The sequence below is a fragment of the Prunus dulcis genome, chromosome 1, assembly GCF_902201215.1.
Source record: "Prunus dulcis chromosome 1, ALMONDv2, whole genome shotgun sequence".
Taxonomy (NCBI): Eukaryota; Viridiplantae; Streptophyta; class Magnoliopsida; order Rosales; family Rosaceae; genus Prunus; species Prunus dulcis.
Window position 1 is genome coordinate 40,599,120 of NC_047650.1, and position 20,688 is coordinate 40,619,807.

The window sequence follows — 20,688 nt, forward strand, 5'->3', positions numbered from 1 at the left end:
CCGAGTTCGAATCCCCTTTTGCGTAGTTAAATTAGTTTAAAGTAGATTATCGATTGTATACCAAAAAAAAAAAAAAATGAAAGAAAACAGAAACCAGTCATTTTCTGATGTTTGGTTCTTTTTAGGTCATAAATTACCAAGGGATATCTGGATGCTGAGATGTTGATCAAACTTTTTTCGTGCACTCAAAACCCAAGCCATCTAGAAAGATGAGGTTGCTGGTTTAGGACGTAACAAGAAGAAATAGAGAGATTTGAAGAGGGCCAAAGGTATCTCCCACCAATAAGATTGAGAGCACCAAATAATTTTTTTGCCTAGATAGCTAGTACATGGGGGCTTTAACCTAATTAACTAAACAAGTGGTTTGTGGGTTTTTGTTAATGGGTAGGGTTCTGTCCAAGTGAGGAAAATGTGGCAAATCTAATGCACCTTTTTAGCATGTTGATTATTTAAAAAAAGAAGAGGGTTTCATTGGATTGTTTATGTGTTTGATGGGTAGGTGTTTAGTCATGGAATGGGACCACTGAGAAGGGATTTGAATGGGATGATGCACAAACAGTACGAGATGGCTGTGTGGAGAAGAGGCAGATGGGAGAAAGGGAACACTGAGAGACAATTACGTGCTCCACTTACAACCATTTAATTTGTATCCTTTTCTCACAACAGAGAGAGCTTTGGCTCTTTCTGTTTCTGTTTCTGTTTCTGCTTCTGTTTGCTGCTCTCTGCCCTCTGCCAGATACCACCAGCCCAAACAAGCAGTGAATCAGAGAGCAAGTTCAACCTTTTCCCTCCCTCCCTCCATTTGAGAGAGAGGGAGAGAGAGAGAGAGAGGCATCAGATTTCATTTGTTTCCATGCATTTTGAGATTTTATTACTTCCCTGAAACCCATAACCCGCCCATGTCAGATTCCATGTGTACCCAGGCAACAAAACCAATGGACCAAAATGAGTGCAAAAAAATAAAAAAAAACAAAACTCAAATCAAAATCCAAAATCCAAAAATCCATAGAGCTTCATTTACAGAACCAATCATACATAAAAACCAGTATTTTTTATTATTATGGTTTTTGTCATATTCTTCTGTCACACATTTAAAATGACTCACGGGTCATTTTCTTTTTTGGGTTGCATTATTTATGCACGAATGGTTATTTATAGACAAATGGCTATTGCAACCATCTTTATCCAAATGCAAAAAAAATCCCATTTCGAATTTTAGCATCTTAAATGGGAAAGTGGGTCTCCCAAAAATGCAAATTCCACCAGTTTTGCAGCAATAAGAAATGGTAGTGACAAGTTTGTACCGTCATCAATCAAACACAGTTTGTACCAACTTGTGCTTCTAGTGGGGCTACAGCAAGCAAGACCCAGAATTTTTATATACAAATACCAATGCAAGTTTGGGAAGAGGATTTTTGTAATGACAGGGCCTGTTGGGATTTGACATTAATAAAGATTATATTCCTCTAAAAATCGAACAAATTCACTGATTCTATCCCTCTCATCAAAAGCTTCTCCCTTTCCGTTCCTGGAAAAGTCTGATATGCTTAAATCTCATCTATAACAGAAATGCAAGTAACATCATCTATAGTGGAAGTTGTGCCATATGTTTATGTGTGTGCTTAGTATTTTATGAGCAAAAACCCATTATGCTTTCCAATTAGATTCCGCAGACATTCCTCAACCTAGTTCAATGATCTTACTAATATGCTAGTATGGGAACATAATTCTCTCCCTTTTTCCACCCACGCCTCCATTTGCTGTAATATAGCTAAAACACAGACAATTCGCCGTTGAAGATTTAGAAATATAGCCACTCAACTCACATCGAGCAATGCTTGTGCCCCCTTGAGACACCGCTCGAACCTCCTTTCAATGGTCGTAATTCTAAAAGACCGAGAAAAAAAAATTTGCTAAAATTAACATGTCCAAAAGTTGGCTAGATTTCAAAAAATTTCCTGTACCCAAGAGACGGATATTTTTATTCTTTTTTTCAAACACTTCTCAGAGGCCGGATTAGAAAACATTGCATGGGAACACTCAAAGCAAACAAGTTCCATAGATACTGATAAAAGCAATGAAGGCAAGAATTTATTCCAAGGTTCGGATACAAAGTAGAAAAGAAACTTAAATTATAATAATAAATAAACAAAAAAAACAGAACAGAATAAACATAAACCCATCAAAGGAATGACCCAATCTTTCCAACAAAAAATTAAAAAATCAGAGAATAAAAGACATGTCTCTATCAAGGTTTCAATCAGTACAATTCACATATTCACTGTTGGCCACCAAGAACATTTCGCCATATTCATACAACAAATTCATGCACAAAAACGCATGAGATTCCAATACCTCATAATCAAACCACCATCGCACAATCAACTTTGCCTAGAAAGAGAATTATGATATTTTCATGAGGAATAATTCTCAAACAGCGGAAACATATCTTTGGTTGGTAGGGAACTAGTCTAGGAGCAATTTCGGAATCTACAGCTGAGGCTTCACCTACTTTTCCATGGCAATTTGCCACAATCCAGCAGATGGGACTGATTTTCATTGAAGAAATTCTCCACTAATTGTAGATAACTTGTCTCATCAGGCACTAGTGACAGCTATTACATCAATGTACTTGCCGGCGTCTGCGAAAGATTATCGCTTTATGACTAACTTGTTTCCCATCACACTTCTAAAAACGAGAGGTCTAACATCACCCATTGCAAATGGACTCCCAATGTCTAAACAAAATTATGATTCTGACATAGGGATTTCATCAAGTGCTCAGCAGGAGACAGTCCTCAATTTCAAATAGGAATTATATATATTGTAGAAGCTCTGATGTACAATTTGCTGAATGGAAGCACTTCAAGTGGAAGTTGAGCTCAACATCCATATAATCATCACTGCCAGGACTTTCAATTATTTGAATATCTAAAGGGAAAAATGGAATGCAACAAATTTCCAGGACAAAAGAAAACTCAACTAATTGACTATATTAATCAATGGCAACAAAACATCTATTTACAATTTTTTATTACTTATTGAGATTTTACCATCTTTTTGACAGAAAAGTTTAGCAGATAGTAGATACAACAAAATACCTCATGTGAAAGCTCTGGGCTTCTGAGGAGCAGACCGCGGAATAGCCAAGATGGCCAGCAGCCCTGCGGCTAAGGCTGCAACTGCTGCCACGACAAAGGCTGGAGAGTTTCCACCACCAAATAGCTGATCCCATGGTCCACTTCCCAAGGATACCACCACCTGTTCACAAAAACCAAATATCCATGACCAAAGTTGGTTTTACAAAAGATAATAGATGTAATTTTATAAGAACCATATTGCCAAATGACTTGTTATTCACAATGAACTGCAAGGGAGTTCAATCCAGTTGTATTGACTTAATAAAAAACAACTAAACAATTGAGTAATTGATCTAATAAGGGAAAGTCTTGAAAAAAAAGAAAAGAAAATGAATGCACAAATCAGATTCTTTTCAACGCATGCTCTTCAGTTCAGGCTTCAATGCTTGCATAAGGCACTAACCTATACCAGAACCATCACATCCTTGCAGCAGTATGAGGGGTTTCGTTTCGTGGGTGGTGTCAGTTCAGAAAGATTTGCTCCCAAAATGTCATAGCGATGCAGGACGTGTAGGACCTAAATTTATTAGTTTCCTAGATTCTCTAGTTTTCCAATTTCTAGTAGGATTTCTACTTTTCCAGATTTCCATATTTCTAGTTTTAAGTTTCCTATTTTATTTGGGTTAGGATTTATGTTTAAGCAATGGATTTTTACCCTATTATTTCTAGGTTATAGTTTGCTATAAATAACCCCATGTAGTTCTTTAAAATTCAGATTTCAATGTTGAGTAAACATTTTCTAGAACTCTATGATTTCTGCCCTTTCTTTCGTCCCTTCGATCTATATTTTCTTCTCCTCGATCTCTGATATTCTTCTCGTTCTACTGTTCTGCCCTTTCTTTCGTCTTTTCGATGTATATTTTCTTCTCCTCGATCTCTTATATTCTTCTCTGTTCTATTGTTTAAGTGATTAATCTAATACCTACGGGCTGTACTACATCAATTGGTATTTAGAGCCTCTTGCTCCGCCGCTGTTACTCTGCTTCATTGCCTCTACTTGTCATCATGGATCCCAACATCACCGTTGCCAATTTGGCTGAACAACATAAGGAATTCAAGGAAAAAATTTCTGCAGATGTCACCAAATTGGAAAATCAGGTCATCAAATTGATGGCTGATCAGAAGACTGAATTTTTATCCATGTCCAGACATTGCCAAGTTACAAGCTTCGGTGATGTTGCTTCTCAACCACATAACAACCTCGACTCCTGAGCCATCCTCCACATCCGCTGTTCTCTCCGGTTCGTTCACACCTTCTCCACAGGCTGGTCTCCTTCCCCACCGTCTATGGATTCCAAGTTCCCAGGCCACCTAGGCCTTCCATCATCTTCTCTGGGGACGTCTATGGTTCGGTCCGAACCAATTTTTTCTGCAGCATCTGCGCCTAAACCACATTATACAAACATACGATGGGTTCTCCTCTGGTGGATGCCACTATCCCTCCCCCGCCGCCCTATCCACACGAATATGACGTCGTACACAAAAACTTGGATTTTGAGATCGCCCATCATGCTAAGCCTACCGCTCCCAACTTCGATGGTCGCAAGGATACTACTTGCTTTGTTGATTGGATATCCACTATGGAAGATTATTTTGAATGATATGTTATGTCCGATGCACAACGGATCCGGTTCGCCAAACCTAAACTGGTAGGAGCCGCAAAGCAATAATGGATGGCTGTGAAGCACCATCTTCAACAACTAGAACAACCCCCTGTGATTTTATGGGATGAGATGAAATTGAAACTATGAGAACAATACCTTCCTTCTTTTTATCGTCACCAATTGTTAGATCAATTATGGACTCTTTCCCAGGGTACTTCTACTGTCCAAGAATATTATTCTTGCTTTGTGGAGCACAAATTGCGTTCTGTCGTGCAGGAAGAGCTCGCAGCTATAGTTTCTCGTTTTATTCATGGCCTCCGAGATGATCCCAAACACGAGGTAAGTAGGTCAGGTCCGAATGTGTTGGAGGACGCCTATTGCCAAGCCTTGGAGGCTAAGACATATTTGTCGCCACAACATTTAGGATATTCTGGTCAACTTGCAACTGATAACCAAATTCACACCACTACGAGTATGAAGACGGGGTTTTCAAGACCATCCAACCCTACTACACCGACACCTAACAAAGGACCGGCTGTTTTCACTAATGCTCACATTGAATGTTTCCATTGCCATGCCAAGGGACATATTGCCTCTCATTGTCCGCAGCGAAGTTTAACTATCAGCACTACTGCTGGTGAGCTTTGTGAGAATGTGGAGCCTCTCAAAGGTGTCTATGATCCGAGCATCGATGATTGCTGACCCTAGTCCCTTATTATTCATACTAGGGGTCGGTGCCGCCATCGTTAATTTACATTTTGTGGCTGTTTACTAGTCGGAGTCGAATTCTTTTCGCAGGGAGAGAATGATGCAGGACCCGTAGGACCTAAATTTATTAGTTTCCTAATGTATTTGTTAGTTTCCTAGATTCTCTAGTTTTCCAATTTCTAGTAGGATTTCTACTTTTCTAGATTCCCATATTTCTAGTTTTAAGTTTCCTATTTTATTTGGGTTACGATTTCTGTTTAAGGAAGGGATTTTTATCCTATTATTTCTAGGTTTTAGTTTGCTATAAATACCCCCATGTAGTTCTTTAAAAGTCAGATTTGAATGTTGAGTAAACCTTTTCTAGAACTCTCTGATTTCTGCCCTTTCTTTTGTCCCTTTGATCTATATTTTCTTCTCCTCGATCTCTGATATTCTTCTTGTTCTACTGTTCTGCCCTTTCTTTCGTCTTTTCGATGTATATTTTCTTCTCCTCGATCTCTTATATTCTTCTTTGTTCTATTGTTTAAGTGCTTAATCTAATACCTACGGGCTGTACTACATCACATAGTAGACAACAATTCCAACATTGTTTCACACAATAATACAATGTAAGGGTGCAGAGTTTCAAAGTGATATTCCGTGGACATGTTCATGAAATGGTGTTGCTTTTTTTTTCAGAGTTAAAAAGGCTTGAGTTTGAATATTCAATTCTTAAACAAAAAAGATCCAACAGAACTTCAATGTAATGCTGATACAAAATTTCACCAATACCTAGGCTCAAACCAACGCACACATTTGGAATGTTTTGTTGCCGGACAGTACGGAAAATTATGCAGATTTTCAATATGAACTATTTATCAGGCACAAACTTTTGTGACATGCAATCCTTATTCAGAGTCTGGAAAGGAAGAGCAACTATATGCATTTACGCACATATATGTGTATATATACACACACACACACACAGAAGGTAGTGCTACGGGGAGAGGAAGAGCAACCATAACATAGGTAGGTGCCAATGCTCAGGAAAGATATCATAACATATGACTTAAATGAAAGTGCAGCCAATGACAAGACAGGACGGGGATTAGGATTCATATAGCCGACCCCAAATAGTTGGGACAATACTCAGTTGTCAACATATGTGCATGTATCTCTTAATTTTGGGTTGACGACTGTAGAAGTGTGAAATAACCTCATACCATTACGTATTTCATGTTCATATAGTACCCGCACAGAAGCATGTGCATGCATTACTGAAAGGAAAAAAAGAGTGTCCCTACCTGTGGGATTACTATTGCCAGATTCAGTACACCCATTGATAACCCTGCAAGAACCAAGCATCAATTTAAGAAGTCCAACTAAAAATCCAATGAAAATTTTGTAACCACACCAACTTCTGTTACAGATATGCCCACCTTGGCCAAGTCCCAAAGACTCGATACGAGAAGAAATCAACGCGTACGGAACACTGTATGTGATCTGCAAAAAATATTCAGGCAATGTAAATTGGATTCATAAACTGAGTCCGCACACAAAGCATAGTCAGTCCCATAATCATTGTGCAGTGAAAAGGACATTCTCTAAGCATTATATACTTCCAATGCTCCCAAAAAGTTCAAAAAAACAAAAAAAAACCAAAGGGGACCTTTTCTAAAACAAAAATTTCTTACTCGATAGGTCAAATGAATGAAGATCAAGCCTTATTTGTTCTGATTTAAATCCTTGATATTTTTTTACTCTCAACTAACAATCATAAAATAAACATTATTCTTTTTCTCACCATGAGTCTGCTCACTAAAGTTCGTAAACATGGATTAAATATACTTCCAACTGATTTTCCCACAAGTTATTTTATAGTAGCAAAGAAAAAGGATGCTCCCCTCTTAAAAGGTCTACTTCCCATGTTCCTCCCATATCATTCTCATTCCTCCCCTGTAAAACTTTAACCGTGTATGCCTTCTAACAGCTAATCAAACATTGCCAAATAGGCATGCATTGCATTCAACGAGCTAAGTAAGCTTACCGCCAATGGAACACCAAGAATTGCAAAAACAACCAGTGCAGCTATCACAATGCCATCTGGAGGTGAATCACGGCCCACAATGCCAATACCCTTGTTCACATATGTAATAACAAGCATTGTAAGAAAGCAAAGAGTCATGAGAAAGTTTGAAATCCCCCACACGAAACCAGCCCCCCATTTCCTGCAAAGCTTCTCCATAAGCACCGAAGTTATACCAAGAACAACCGAGTTCAACATCAGACCAAGAGCACCCATTCTAACACCTGTACTATAATTTACCCCTTCATTTGGCTTGCCACCATAAATCTCTCGACCCATCCAATCGGTATCAAAGAGAAGAAATGGAAACCACCCAATCCAGTTTAGAGCAATAACAAGTAGGATTATCCATATAGACCCTGAGAAATATCTAAAAGTCCCAAAAAGCTCCCAGAGAAAAGCTTCTTCAGCATGACTCGACTGTCCTGGCCCTTCCTCAGAAAAGGGTGTAGTACTGTTGCTTGAACTCAGAGGTAATTCCTGAGCTGCTGATATGCTTACACATGTAGTAATTACAATGAAGGCAATGTCGACCAAGAAAGCAGACTTGAGATTTGCACAGTTAATATTGCATGCAGAAGTAATTGAAAATGGAAAAACCTTGTACAAGTAACTGAATGATCCAGTTGCATAGCCAAGAACATTACCAACCGCCATAAACAGAGAGAAATAAGCATTTGCCACTCGAGTTCTTCGATAATCCTTTGCTAACAAAAGAGAAAATATGAAAAAGATAAGTGTTATTGGTTGTTAATTTTGAAAGTCCGATCTTCAGCAGATTAAGCTTGCAGGTTGCTAATTAATGTTCTTCAAAAGAATCAAGCATGATCCATGCATCAATAATTTCTAGTTGTTCCTTTCATTGTGAATATCAAATAGAGAATGTTAGATAGCAATTTATCAATAAATCTCTATTCACGTAGGCAATATCCATTCTGTGAAATCAAATAATGGTGGTCTACTTTCAGGGGTACAAGCAAAGGTAATCAGGACATGGTTTCTTTGCAGCAATTTGGAATTCATTCATTACAGACTCCTGCCTTCATAGTCTTTTGGGAATTATGACCTTGGCTAGCAATCAAAATTCTGGCCTTTGCAGACATAGTCTCTACTTAATAGTTGTCGTGGAGGTCTGTTCATCTAGCGCATAGGCGAATAGAAATACAATTGTGACCATTATTATTATGTATTCTATTAAAATATGCATACTAAATACTACACCCTAAGGCTTATAGCTACTCTATGGACATAAAACAACCTAAAAAATCCATAAGCATTAGTGGATCTTGAGTTCTAATTTGCACAGCCAGATCAAAATCTCAGGCTTGCTATAGCACACAGAGCATAATGTATTCATATTAACTTTTAAGAACAGGTCCAATCAAAAACACAATTACTCAAATGAATAAGATGATTTATGCATAATGGAGAACCATTTAATATCACTACTGGATCTCAATAAGATACACGATTGCTTCTCATTTTTCACCACAGGATATAATTTATGAGTTTTCAACGGCATTTTTTCACAAAATATTAATTTGTAATTAAAAATCATGCAAAATATAACAGCCACAAATTTCTTTAAAATTCTTCCTCAAATTTACTATAAGTTGACTAAACAAGAACGATAAATATCAAAATTGAAGTTCCTAAAATCACAAGAACGAGAAAGAAAAAGAGAAAAAGACTCAAATTGAAGGATCGTACCAGTGAGATCAGCGAGGAGAGCTCTGCAAGGACCCTGAGTCACATTATTGGCCACGTCCAGAATCCAAAACCCGAACACGAAGACGCCGATGGCTCTGGGCCTGACTCCGCCGCCTCGGTCACCGAGCAAGTACCCGATATCGGCGGAGTATCCGATGATGAGAACGGCGACGGCGATGCAGGCAGCTCCGATCACGATGAAGGGCCGCCGGCGACCGAAGCGGCTGTTGTACCGGTCGCTCATGTGGCCCACCAGGGGCTGGACCACGAGGCCCGATAAGGGCCCACACAACCATATGACGCTGGCCCAAGCGTGAGGGATTCCGAGCTCTTGAACGTAGGGGGTCAGGAGCGAGAGCTGTAGGGCCCACCCGAATTGAATTCCGCAGGCAACCGACGCGACCCGAAGGAGCTGCCGGAGCGGGACTCGGGTTCGGACCGCGGGTCGGGCCCTGGCTCGGTGCCGGTCTGCTTCTGGTGCTGGCATGCCGGCCCCTCTCTCTCTATTTCTCTACGTAGAGCTCTGGAACTTTCTCTCTCTAGAACTGTAATCGGAGTTTCTCTCTCTAGAAATGCTTGTGGTGAAGAGGAGAGAGAAGGTGGCGGTTTTCTTTGGCCGCGGGAACGTCAGGTGTGAAGTCAGTTGGGAAAGTGGAGTGTGGGGCCAGAGGGAAGAGAAGTGGAGAGACGGAAATGCCCTTGCTTTTTTGTTGAATTTATGAAAATGCCATGGATGTGGACCTGATGGCAAATTATGATTGGACGGAAGTGGAGGGCAAAATTGTCGGTTTGGATATTTTCATTTTGGGGGGCCGTCTTTGTTTGAAGCTCGACTGAACTGACAACCTGAAGTTTGCACCGAAAGGCTAAATGCTAATCATATAAACAATTGAAGATATTATGCAAGCATTTCTGTGAAATAAACCACAAAACGACACGAGGTCTCAGAATTCTTTTTTATTTTATTTTTAATAATATTAATATTAAAACGATACAGATGCATATAATTGAGATTAATTAGTCGTTACTGATGTTTTGCTTTGTTGCTTAAATAATAGTATAGACATATGAATCTTAATAAGTCGTTTGTAGTTTAAGTGATTAAGAGTATTTATTTGTTCATCTGAGGTCCTAGATTCAATTCCTCCCTCCTTCAATATCGCTTGCATTAAAAAAATGACATATCTTAATTAAGAATAAATAAGTTTCATAATTGAAACAAATAAGAAGAAATGAAAGAGTCATATAGATATAGTTGAGAAAAAATTATACAAGTTTTATATGATGCATTTAGTATTCGTATTGCTCTTTGAAAATTGGGTAGGCAACAAACAACTCAAAACTCACAACCACGTATGGTTAAGATATGTGTTTATGAAGAAACTGGATACACATGGTACTAATAATATACCTGTCTTTCAATAGAGGGCTGGGGGGTGGGGTGTTAAAGGATATTTTAAATTATTTATTTATTTATTAAAAAGGTGCGTTAATACTTATTGGACAAGTATGCTTTGTCGGATATAAAAATCATAGGAGTTCTATTATTGCACAGAGAGAGTGTGCGTGTGGGGTAAACTCGGTAGGCACAAAAATCCTAGGACCAGGCCACCTATTTTAATTCAATGATACGCTATTTAAATACACATCTCAATAGACCTTTGTGACTGTGAGTACCTGATGTTGACAGCATTGACAATTTACTCATAATACTGGAATGTGGGAGGTAGGAATTTTGAACTCTTCTTCTTCTTGCAAGGCCACACAACAAATATTCACATCTGTTTGATCTCAAAGTTATATTGGATGGGATGGGAAAGATTTACACAACGGTAAAAGTTTGATTATATTTTTACAACTATAGTTCGGTTCTATTTTCACTTAGATCCTTATAGCTTAAAAACTGACGGAGAAGGTGATTCATACTCAGGTGCTAAGCACAAATGAGATTTGTTTGTCACTGTCAAAGTTGGGATCAAAAGCATAAATGTGATATTCTGATCATGATGTTTTCTGTGTACCCCCATATTCACAAACTGTTCAGACATTCCCAGTATCCAGAAAAAAGATGCTGGTATAATATTCTTCAGCACAAGAAAATATAGTACAAGTGCTGTATTTTTGCTACATAGTTGAGTTGGGTGGATAAAATACCTACTTCCAAGTTCCAAATTGTAATCAAGCATTTCTTCCTTCTGGTAATGTAATCTAACAAAAGATTAACATAGAATACCCTGCTTGATCGAGATTTTCCCGTACATTTCAGTTTGCAAGTCACTACAATTCAACATTTACAAGAGCACAGTGATACTGATACATCATTTCTAATTTTTAAAATGATTACAAGCACAACACAATTAACATAAAGAAAAACCCTCTAAGCACAACACAAATGCATGTAAAACACTTAAAACAGTTTCGTACAAAGCTTTTCCATGAACAGAAAAAATTAGAATAATTCCCAGACCACTAGGGTCTGATTTCTTCTCTTGCAAACCAGGTTCAAGAAACTAGTCTATATTTTCACTCTGTTCTCTAGCTTGTTGGGCCATAATTTCATCACTACAACTTAAGGGCATGATGTTGAAAAAGAATGCATTCATGCAATCCCTGAAAGACAGTTCTTTGTTTTTCTTTTTCAATCAACTTCTCCCTTAAACCATCAGGAAGGCAAGCCAATACGCTTGGGCCATAATTTCATCACTATACAACCTAAGGGCATGACGTTGAAACAGAATGCATTCACACATTCCCTGAAACCCAGTTCTTTGTTATTCTTTTTCAATCAACTTCTCCCTTAAACCATCAGGAAGCCAAGTCAATGCACTTCACGTGGATGAGATACACCAGACTAGGGAAAAAGGAAAATCAAATAATTAACATAAAATATATAGCAATTTAAAATAATATCAAGATTTCGGTAAGTGAGAGAGATCAGTATAATCAAAACTTTTCATCTTTATTTGGTATTTTAACTAAATCAAAATCATTGGCCAAAAAAAGAAGGTTCACTTCAAAACAAAATCATCAGACAGACAGGAAAATTCAAATGCCTGTTTCACAGAGCATAGTCTATAAGTAACACAATACATACGGTTTCCGAATACAATAGAGCAGAACTCTCATGAAGAACACTGAACCACTAACCATTTTCTTGAGAGAAAGGACACTGAAAAATTATCAAGAACACCACTCCCTGGCATTCTGGAACATCCGCAACCAGGGACTAGGGCCTTTCTTGTCCACATTCCACTGCTTGGGATACCAAGGAAATTGCCACATTAAGAAGCAACGCTCTGGATGAGGCATCATGGCAAGATGCCTTCCATCAGGAGAACAAATAGCTGCAACTCCCAAAGGAGAGCCATTGAGGTTAAAAGGGTAAAGTTCTGTCTCATTACCATCATCGTCACAATATCTTACTGGTGCCAACTTTGAATGAAGCATACGATCAAGAACACCATCATCAGGGAAATATGCTCTTCCCTCACCATGGGCAGCCCACACACCCAATGTACTGCCCTCCATTCCTCTGAACATTATAGCCGGTGAGTCCTTTATTGTCACACTGGTGAATCGGCATTCAAATCGTCCCGACTCATTGTGAATGAACCTCGGTTGTGAAGGGTCCCCACCACCACCAAGCACACCTCCAATCTGAGGACCCGGAACCCACCCCAAAAGAGCCATAAGCTGGCATCCATTGCAAACACCAAGACTGAAAGTGTCTGGGCGCTTGTAGAACTCCTGAAATTGATTTAGAAGGGGCTGATTAAATCGAATTGATGCAGACCAACCTTTTGCAGAATCAAGCACATCAGCATAGCTAAAACCTCCAACAAACACAATTCCACGGAATTCATCAAGTGATATGACTCCATTAAGAAGGTCTGACATTGTGACATCCCACGGTTCAAAACCAGATGCATAAAATGCCGCAGCCATTTCTCTGTCCCCATTGCTGCCTTCTTCTCGAATTACAGCCACTTTTGGTTTGCAAGCTATGGTCATGTACTTTTCATCTGTGAAAGAAGGAGTGAAAGACAATCCCCATGAAGGCTCATGCCTATCTTTCAACCCTTCTTTTTCTGAATCCACACAAGAAGCCAATCTTTGAAACTTTTCCAGCTGAAAACTAGTTTCCTCCCACAGGTCCCTTAGGAAAGAAGTACTCTCATTCAAATGAGTTACTCCATCAACTTTTAACTCTATTGAGGGTGCGGCAGTTACTTTTCCAATGATCTCAGCAGAAATACTATCACTCTTTAACTTTTCCATAACGAGATCCAAGTTTCTCTTGCTGACCTCGATAATCAGACCAAGTTCTTCAGCAAAAAGTGTTTGGAAGAGGCCCTTCCCATTTGAAGTTAAGTCAAAGATGATGCCATGGTTCCCAGAAAATGCCATTTCAAGGGCACAGACCAGTAGCCCACCATCACTGATATCATGGCCAGCAGAGATCAGTTCATCATCTAGAAGGACCTGAACTCCCTCAAAAACCCTCTTAAGATAAGGAACATCCTCAAGGTCAGGACAGTCATTTCCAATTTGGTCAAAAGCTTGAGCAAGAGCAGACCCACCTAATCGCCGCTTTCCCTTTGCCAAATCAATGTGAAGCAACACACCATCATCTCCAAGCTTCAAATCAGGGGTTACTGTTTTTGTTATGTCAGGACAAGTGCAATAAACACTGATTACAAGATTTCCAGGAGCCTTAACAACCTCACCTGCAACATGGGCTGCCATCGAAAGACTATCCTTTCCCCCATCAATAGCAATACCAAGTTTGATCATAGCGTCTGAAAGAGCTGTAGCAGCATCATACATAGCTGCACCTTCTCCATCAAGCTTTGCTGCATACATCCAATTCCCACTTGCTTTAACATCGGATAGAGAAGTGACCTTTGCCCAAACAAGATTTGTGAGTGCTTCTCCAACAGACAATCTCGCCATTGCTTTTGGATCCAGCAAACCTTTGATTGGCTGCTCTCCAATAGCACATGCACCTCCAGTCAAGTCAGTAAAAGTCTGAGAGATTACTGCAACATCAGAGAGAGGAATTTGGAGGGGCCCAACAGTTTGCTGCTGCGCTACAAGACCTGTAACACACCTGTCTACTTTTGATGTCAAGAAGCGCTTTGAACAGACAGATGGAAGTCTCAATACCCTACTAAGCAAATCCATCACTGTGATTCCTGGAGCAATATCAAGTGACTCTCTTGAATCAGTCATCCGGTGGAATTCAAAGGTTTTTTGTGGCATATCACCAAGTACTTTCTCAAGCTCCAAATCGACGGCAAGAGGAGGGGGAGGGAGTCCACTTGAATGGCATCTTTGAATAGCGAAGCTATCAATTAAAACAATACGCCCCTCGCCATTTATACTTCCAATAACAGCCATCGAAACCCTCTCTCTTTCGCATATTGATTGCAAAAGATCGCGGCTTTCAGGCTTCACCAAGATTGCATCTTGCTCCTGATATTCTGCACCCCATATCTCCAAAACAGACATTGTGTGATCACCAACTACAATTGCCCGGATATCAATCTGACCACCCTTTGGATAAATGATTTCCTTAACAACATTGCAGTTTCCACCAGCTCCCTGATCATGAATGCTAATGATTGGATTATTCTCCCCCATCTCTATGCAGGAACGAACCACACGATACAATTTTTGAGCCATCTCCGCATCTCCACGCTGTACAGCATTAAAATCAAGCTCAGCATCATTTTGACCACTAACCATGCTTGATGCAGCCCCACCACCCATTCCAATACGATAAGCAGGGCCTCCAATCTTTACTACCAACATGCCAATGTCAGGCTCTCCTTTTGATATATGGGTGTGATCAATCTGACCAATGCCTCCACTAAACATGATTGGCTTCAACCATTCTCGTCTGTCCCCACTTGGGAGTCTCATTCCAAAAGTTCTAGTATAGCCCTGAATCAAGGGCTCACCAAATTTGTTACCATAGTCTGATGCACCATTGCTAGCATCTATTAGGATCTGTAGAGGTGAAGCCAAATTCGATGGATATACAAAAGATGAATCTTCCCAAGGTGCATAAGATCCCTCCATATTGAGATTCCCAACACAATAACCAGCTGTAGATGCTACAACATAAGAACCCCTTCCAGTTGCATGGGTGTCCCTGATTCGACCTCCAGCACCTGTCTCTGCACCAGGGTAAGGTGCTACAGCACATGGGAAATTATGGGTCTCGGCAGTAAATAAAATATCAAGCTCACGATTAGCTATGTTCAACGGACTTGTTGAACCTGGCTGAACTGGTCTCATTTGCTTCACAAGAAAGCCCTTTATTGCACTTGAGTTATCCTTGAACCCAATCACAGAATTGTTTGGATTTGCTTGCAGAGTGCTCTTCACAATTTGCATTAGAGTTCTATCCATTGGCTGTCCATCTATAATAATTTTACCAGTAAAAAACCAATGCCTGCTATGCTCACTATTGGATTGTGCAATATCAAACAGTTCAACTGTTGTCGGATTCCGCTTGATATCCTCCCTGAACAGCCTAGTGTAGTATTGGAGATCTTGCTCATCAAATGCCAAACCCATTTCCTGATTAATCTCCTCCAATGCCTTTCTACCTCTCTCCATTACAGGTATACAACGAACTTCTTCCGGAACCACACTCGTTTCAAAGGAAGTGAGCTTCTGGGTATAAACACACTCAGTCATCCGATCATGCACCATTGCAGCAAACTCATTAACTTGATGATCAGGCAATGTACCTTTGCTAAACAACAAGTACCGCCTCGACCGTTCCAAACGAGTCACCTCTGACAACCCACATGCTTTACAAATTGACACAGCATTAGAAGACCAAGCTGTCGTAAATGACAACCGAGGCCCAACCTCAACGATCACTGTATTTAACCCTTCCTGCTTTTTCTTTTCAAGAAAGCTCTCGGCCCCCAAATTCTCAGGCTCATAAGTCTCCTGAAGAAGCCACTTAAGAACCGAAAGCTTTTCACTAGAAAGCTGCAAATCAAGCCCAATGTTGAAACACTGCTCAGTTTTCAAACTAACTATCTGATTCGAAATTTTCGTCTGAACTGTCTTGAGAAGCTCGGATTTTGCACTCTCCTGAATCAGTGGGACACGATAAAAATGAATAACTTCCGAAGCAGGTCTCTCAATCAAGCTTGATTGCTCATCTTTCGACACGCTTACACCACCAGAAATAACAGCTCTGGGCTTTTGTCTACCACGACAACTCAATAAAACATTCTTTTTACCAAAACCCAGTGCTGAACTGCGACCCTGAAGCTTGCCCCAAAGGACATGACTTCTTTGTTTCACAGAGTTTCTATGCAAGAACAGGCTTTGCCTATTGGTACCCTGAAATGAATATTTTTTTAAACAAAATGATATTTTTCAAAAAAGTCACTTTCAATGAAGAGTTTTCATATGATGTTACAATTTTATAGGAACCAAACAAGGATAATGAAGATTACGAACCTGTAAGAACTCAGCAGCCGTTATTTCCCGAACACCAGCCATCTCCTCGACCTTTAAGGAACTGAAAAGAAATAAGAAACTATCAAACGCATTGATTAACAATATTGAGTTCAAATTGGAAGAAGACAATAAACACGAAAAAAAATTGCAAAAAAAATCTTACCTTAGAGATGAAGTTGCAGGAAATCGAAGAATTAGGAAGATCAGGGGTTGCGAGAGAGAAAGAAAGATTTCGGAAGATTTGGGAGAAGGTGGCGCGAAGGAGAATAGGGCTGAGAGACCTCAGAGTATAGTCCAGGGATATTTTGGTAGAGGAGGCGAGGCTGCTTCAGCCTTCAGCTTGAGAGTTCACTTCAGTCAAAAGAAATTTAAGAAAAAGGTTCGTTTTATTTTGTAATAAAAAGGGGTTTCATTAAACGGCGCCACTGGGATGAGAGAGTACAGTGGGAGCCCACAGCCTTTGCATTAGGTCAGTTTGGTTTGGTTTGGTTTGCCGAGTGAATTTCTTATGAATGAAATTGAAAATGGAAGATGTTTATTTTCTTGTTTGGAATGAACTTTTTAGGAATGAAATTGGATATGGAAGATGTTCATTATCGTGTTTAGACTAGAAAATGAGGACTAGGAAATGTCAATTCCTCTTAATTATTATTATTATTTTTTGGTAAGGTCTTTCATTTCTGTGTTTGGTTTGTGAACCATTAGTCATTAGAAATGAAAAGTTATTAAGTTTTTCAATAATACCATTTATTTTTCTATTTAAAGACATTAATGAAAATGAAATTCGAAAATTAGAATGTGTGTAATTTAGTCCCCAAAAAAGTGCATTAAATGAATTATGGCTTCCTTTTAAATTAAGAATTTCATTTTTCAAAACATAGTTTCATAGGTTTCCCGACATAATTTAGGGTTCCGTAATTTAGGGATTTGTTTTTAGTGAGTAAAAATCACAGAATCTTAGCCTAATTTAGGGTTTATTCAAGGTTCACTTTTAATTGGGGCATTGTTTCAAATTAAGGGTTTTTTTTCTTTCCCAAATTCAACTAGAGCATTGATTTAAATTAAGGACTTGGTTTTTCAAAGTTAAATCATAAGTTTATAACCTAATTTAGGGCAGGTAGTTAATTTATTTCGTGCATCATTACACCATATGGTGGGTGAAATAACATATCTTGACGGGCTCAATATGCACACAACATGCGGCCAACAACGGCAAGAAACCAACCACTCACACTAATAACTCTTCTCTAATTTCTCATCAATCTAAGTGCATCAAAGGTTCTTTAGCTCGCTCACAACACAACAATGTGCTCAAAGGCTCACTTGTCTTTTGTTCTTATATCTTCAGTGTCACTTTAACAAAATTCCGGATTGTCTATATTTCAAGTCATCCTTCAAAGGTTATTCGTGAAAAAAAAATCATTCAAAGTCGAAAGTTGTTTTAGTAATCTAAAAGGTATATTCCATTTTAGACAGTGAGTGTCGTATATATTCCGTCATTGAGGTTTCACAGAACGTGCTTGATTCCTTACCAAAAAAGGAAACAAAGAAGATTACAGCAACAGCCGAAATAAGTTAGTTGCAGACCATCTTCTTTGATTCCTTCAAGGCCACCGAAAACCATATCTCTATGACAAGGTCGGTTGCAGGGGCCCACACGAATACCAAACCAGAAAAATCATCCAAACAAAACCAAGCAAATTTAGAGCACTTGAATGTCTCCCACGTTGCCAAATACGCGTCTCTCTGACTGCCTGACCCCTCTTCCCCTTCACCTCTGTTTTCCACAGTGCCACACTACCATACTTTCATGTCATCTTCCAATCCAAGGCATCCTTCACCACGAAGCAACTGCATTGCCTATTTGAGAAACACTCCTCGTATAACTCATTTTTCTTAGTATTTCCCTTATCTAAACCGTTTATTTTGAAGATGTTCAAAAATTATCTACTAAAAAAAATACTTGAATATCCGTTTTATACCTTTTCAACACAGTAAGTCCAAAACCCATAAGCCCAAAATGAATTTTATATAATTGTTCATTTCCTCTTCCCAAGAAAATCAACTATATAAACAAAGCCATACCATTCCCTTCTTCTTTTCAAGTCACTCTGATTGGCTCTGCTTCGCTTATTGTCTATCCCCTCAAGGACATGGCCGCTGCTGCTGCTAACCCAGCAAGAGAGCGGTTCATCGCGTTTCTTGGGGGCTGGTTGGAGCGTCAGCAAACCTTCCTCGATCGGCTCCTTCGTTTGGTGGATTTACCCAGCTCAGAAAACAAGGCCCACCAACAGAGGCATTTGATCGAACAGGTTCTGTGCCACTACCAACAATACTTCGCAGAGAAGGCACTGACCGCGGAGGAGGACATTTTCGTGCTGTTCTCTCCGCCGTGGCTGAGCTCGTTAGAGCGGACCATGCTCTGGCTTGCTGGGTTCAAGCCCTCATTGGTGCTGCGCATGGTGGACAGCTCGGTGGAGGACTTGGCGGCGGAGCAGGCGAGGGAGATGGAAGTGGTGAAGGGCGAGACGCGGCGGGCGGAGAGGGAGCTGTCGGAGACAATGGCGAGGATACAGGAGAGCGTGGCCGCGCCGCCGATTCTAGCGCTGGCGAGGAGAGTGGGTAGGCTGATGGACGGCGAGATTTCGTCGCTGGATTTGGCAATGGAGACGCTGAAGGCGGCGATGCTGGGGGTTTTCGAGAGCGCCAACGGGCTTCGCGGGTCGACAGTGAGGAAGGTGGTGGAGGTCTTGAGCCCCGAGCAGACCGTGAAGGTTTTGGCGGCAGTTGCTCAGTTTCAACTCGGAATTAGAAGGTTGGGGTTGCAGAGAGACTCTCAGCAGCAGAGCTAACGTTGGCATTTTGGCATTTGGATGGATCATATCATCAAAGCTTTAAATAATTTCTTAGTGTTCGGGGCCTTGATTGAGTTTGAGAAATGGCAAATTGTATTTTAGGCCCAACTGGCCTTTTTCTCTTTTCCTTTCGTTTTTTATTTGTTTTTTTCTTCTTTTGTTTTCTACTTCCCTGAATAAGTAGATTCAGTTCCTCTAGTGTGTTTTGCAAAACATCATCTACTGGGATTTTAAGTATGATATGTTATGTTGTTACACTTCAATTTTAAGGTTGACATGTTATATTGTTAGACGTTAAGTTCAAGTCTGAAATATAATGTTATAGAAGCTAACTTCAAATTTAGTATTTGATTTGAGCTGAGCGTGAGCTTGAGTAATATTATTAGAGTTGACTTTGAGAACTTTGGTATTTGGCTTAACTTGATTCATTTATACCTTTAAATTTGGTATGTTATGTTATCAAATATTAAATTTATAGTTGAGTAAATGAAAACGTGTAGTAATTTCTTTTATAGATAAACAAAACAGGCCACTCTCTTGAAGAATGAAAGTGTATCAAATTGACAATTTGCAATAAAAATAAAAATTGCCCTTTGGCAATGGATCCTATTTTTATAGAACACAACTACCCATTATCTTTTTTAATTATAAAATAAATTTAAATTTTTTTTAAAAAAGCCTATTGCATGCATTGAAGCGCATGTAGAGAGGCTAGTACTTATTAAGCAACAATTACTAGATGTCAACCGACATATACGTGAAGCTTGTATGGCCATTTAGGTGCACAATAGACATTTTTTATATCCTTTTATTTTAAATATGCAATAGACAATCGAAATCTCCTTGCTGCAGGAATTATATAATAGTATGGTCCTAGATATGTCAACAACACAAAAATATGATCTTAGAAAAACTTGCTGTCCTTTCGACCAACAAAAAAAGAAATACTTACTAACCCATAGTCATCGGGCATATTGTTGAAGGATAACGCGAGGACAGTAAATTGCGCATCCAACATATGGGCTATGATGAAGACAATACTCGATGGACTTGGCTCGGCCTTGTCTAATATTGCCATGCCGGTACGCATGGGTTGCGACCCCATGCCATGCACA

The 20,688-nt window shown here is 39.5% G+C and overlaps 3 protein-coding genes across 6 annotated transcripts; 1 reads left to right on the forward strand and 2 right to left on the reverse strand.

The window, feature by feature from the left end:
* Window positions 1–1,467: 1,467 nt before the first annotated feature.
* LOC117634979 (sucrose transport protein SUC4) lies at window positions 1,468–10,037 on the reverse strand. Of its 2 annotated transcripts, none has more exons than XM_034369298.1 (6): window positions 9,228–9,936; window positions 7,479–8,224; window positions 6,871–6,934; window positions 6,736–6,779; window positions 3,102–3,261; window positions 1,468–1,887 (listed from the first exon to the last, which is right to left on the reverse strand). In XM_034369298.1, exons 1-5 carry the CDS (start codon window positions 9,712–9,714, stop codon window positions 3,103–3,105), a joined length of 1,500 nt encoding a protein of 499 aa, XP_034225189.1. In that variant the 5' UTR covers window positions 9,715–9,936; the 3' UTR covers window positions 1,468–1,887; window position 3,102. The 2 variants fall into 2 exon arrangements, with proteins under 2 accessions (XP_034225189.1, XP_034225179.1); XM_034369288.1 differs by lacking the exon at window positions 1,468–1,887 and adding an exon at window positions 2,118–2,903 and having other exon boundaries at window positions 9,228–10,037.
* Window positions 10,038–11,462: 1,425 nt separating this feature from the next.
* On the reverse strand, window positions 11,463–17,183 carry LOC117613968 (probable phosphoribosylformylglycinamidine synthase, chloroplastic/mitochondrial). Of its 3 annotated transcripts, XM_034342609.1 has the most exons (4): window positions 16,882–17,183; window positions 16,719–16,779; window positions 12,375–16,598; window positions 11,463–12,078 (listed from the first exon to the last, which is right to left on the reverse strand). In XM_034342609.1, exons 2-3 carry the CDS (start codon window positions 16,758–16,760, stop codon window positions 12,408–12,410), a joined length of 4,233 nt encoding a protein of 1,410 aa, XP_034198500.1. In that variant the 5' UTR covers window positions 16,761–16,779; window positions 16,882–17,183; the 3' UTR covers window positions 11,463–12,078; window positions 12,375–12,407. The 3 variants fall into 3 exon arrangements, with proteins under 3 accessions (XP_034198500.1, XP_034198498.1, XP_034198499.1); XM_034342607.1 differs by lacking the exon at window positions 11,463–12,078 and having other exon boundaries at window positions 12,168–16,598; XM_034342608.1 differs by lacking the exon at window positions 11,463–12,078 and having other exon boundaries at window positions 12,168–16,598; window positions 16,719–16,797; window positions 16,882–17,063.
* A 1,305-nt stretch (window positions 17,184–18,488) lies between these two features.
* Window positions 18,489–19,934, forward strand: LOC117615553 (protein ZW2-like). Its single transcript, XM_034344656.1, has one exon. It carries the CDS (start codon window positions 18,872–18,874, stop codon window positions 19,568–19,570), a length of 699 nt encoding a protein of 232 aa, XP_034200547.1. The 5' UTR covers window positions 18,489–18,871; the 3' UTR covers window positions 19,571–19,934.
* The last annotated feature ends 754 nt before the right edge of the window (window positions 19,935–20,688 follow it).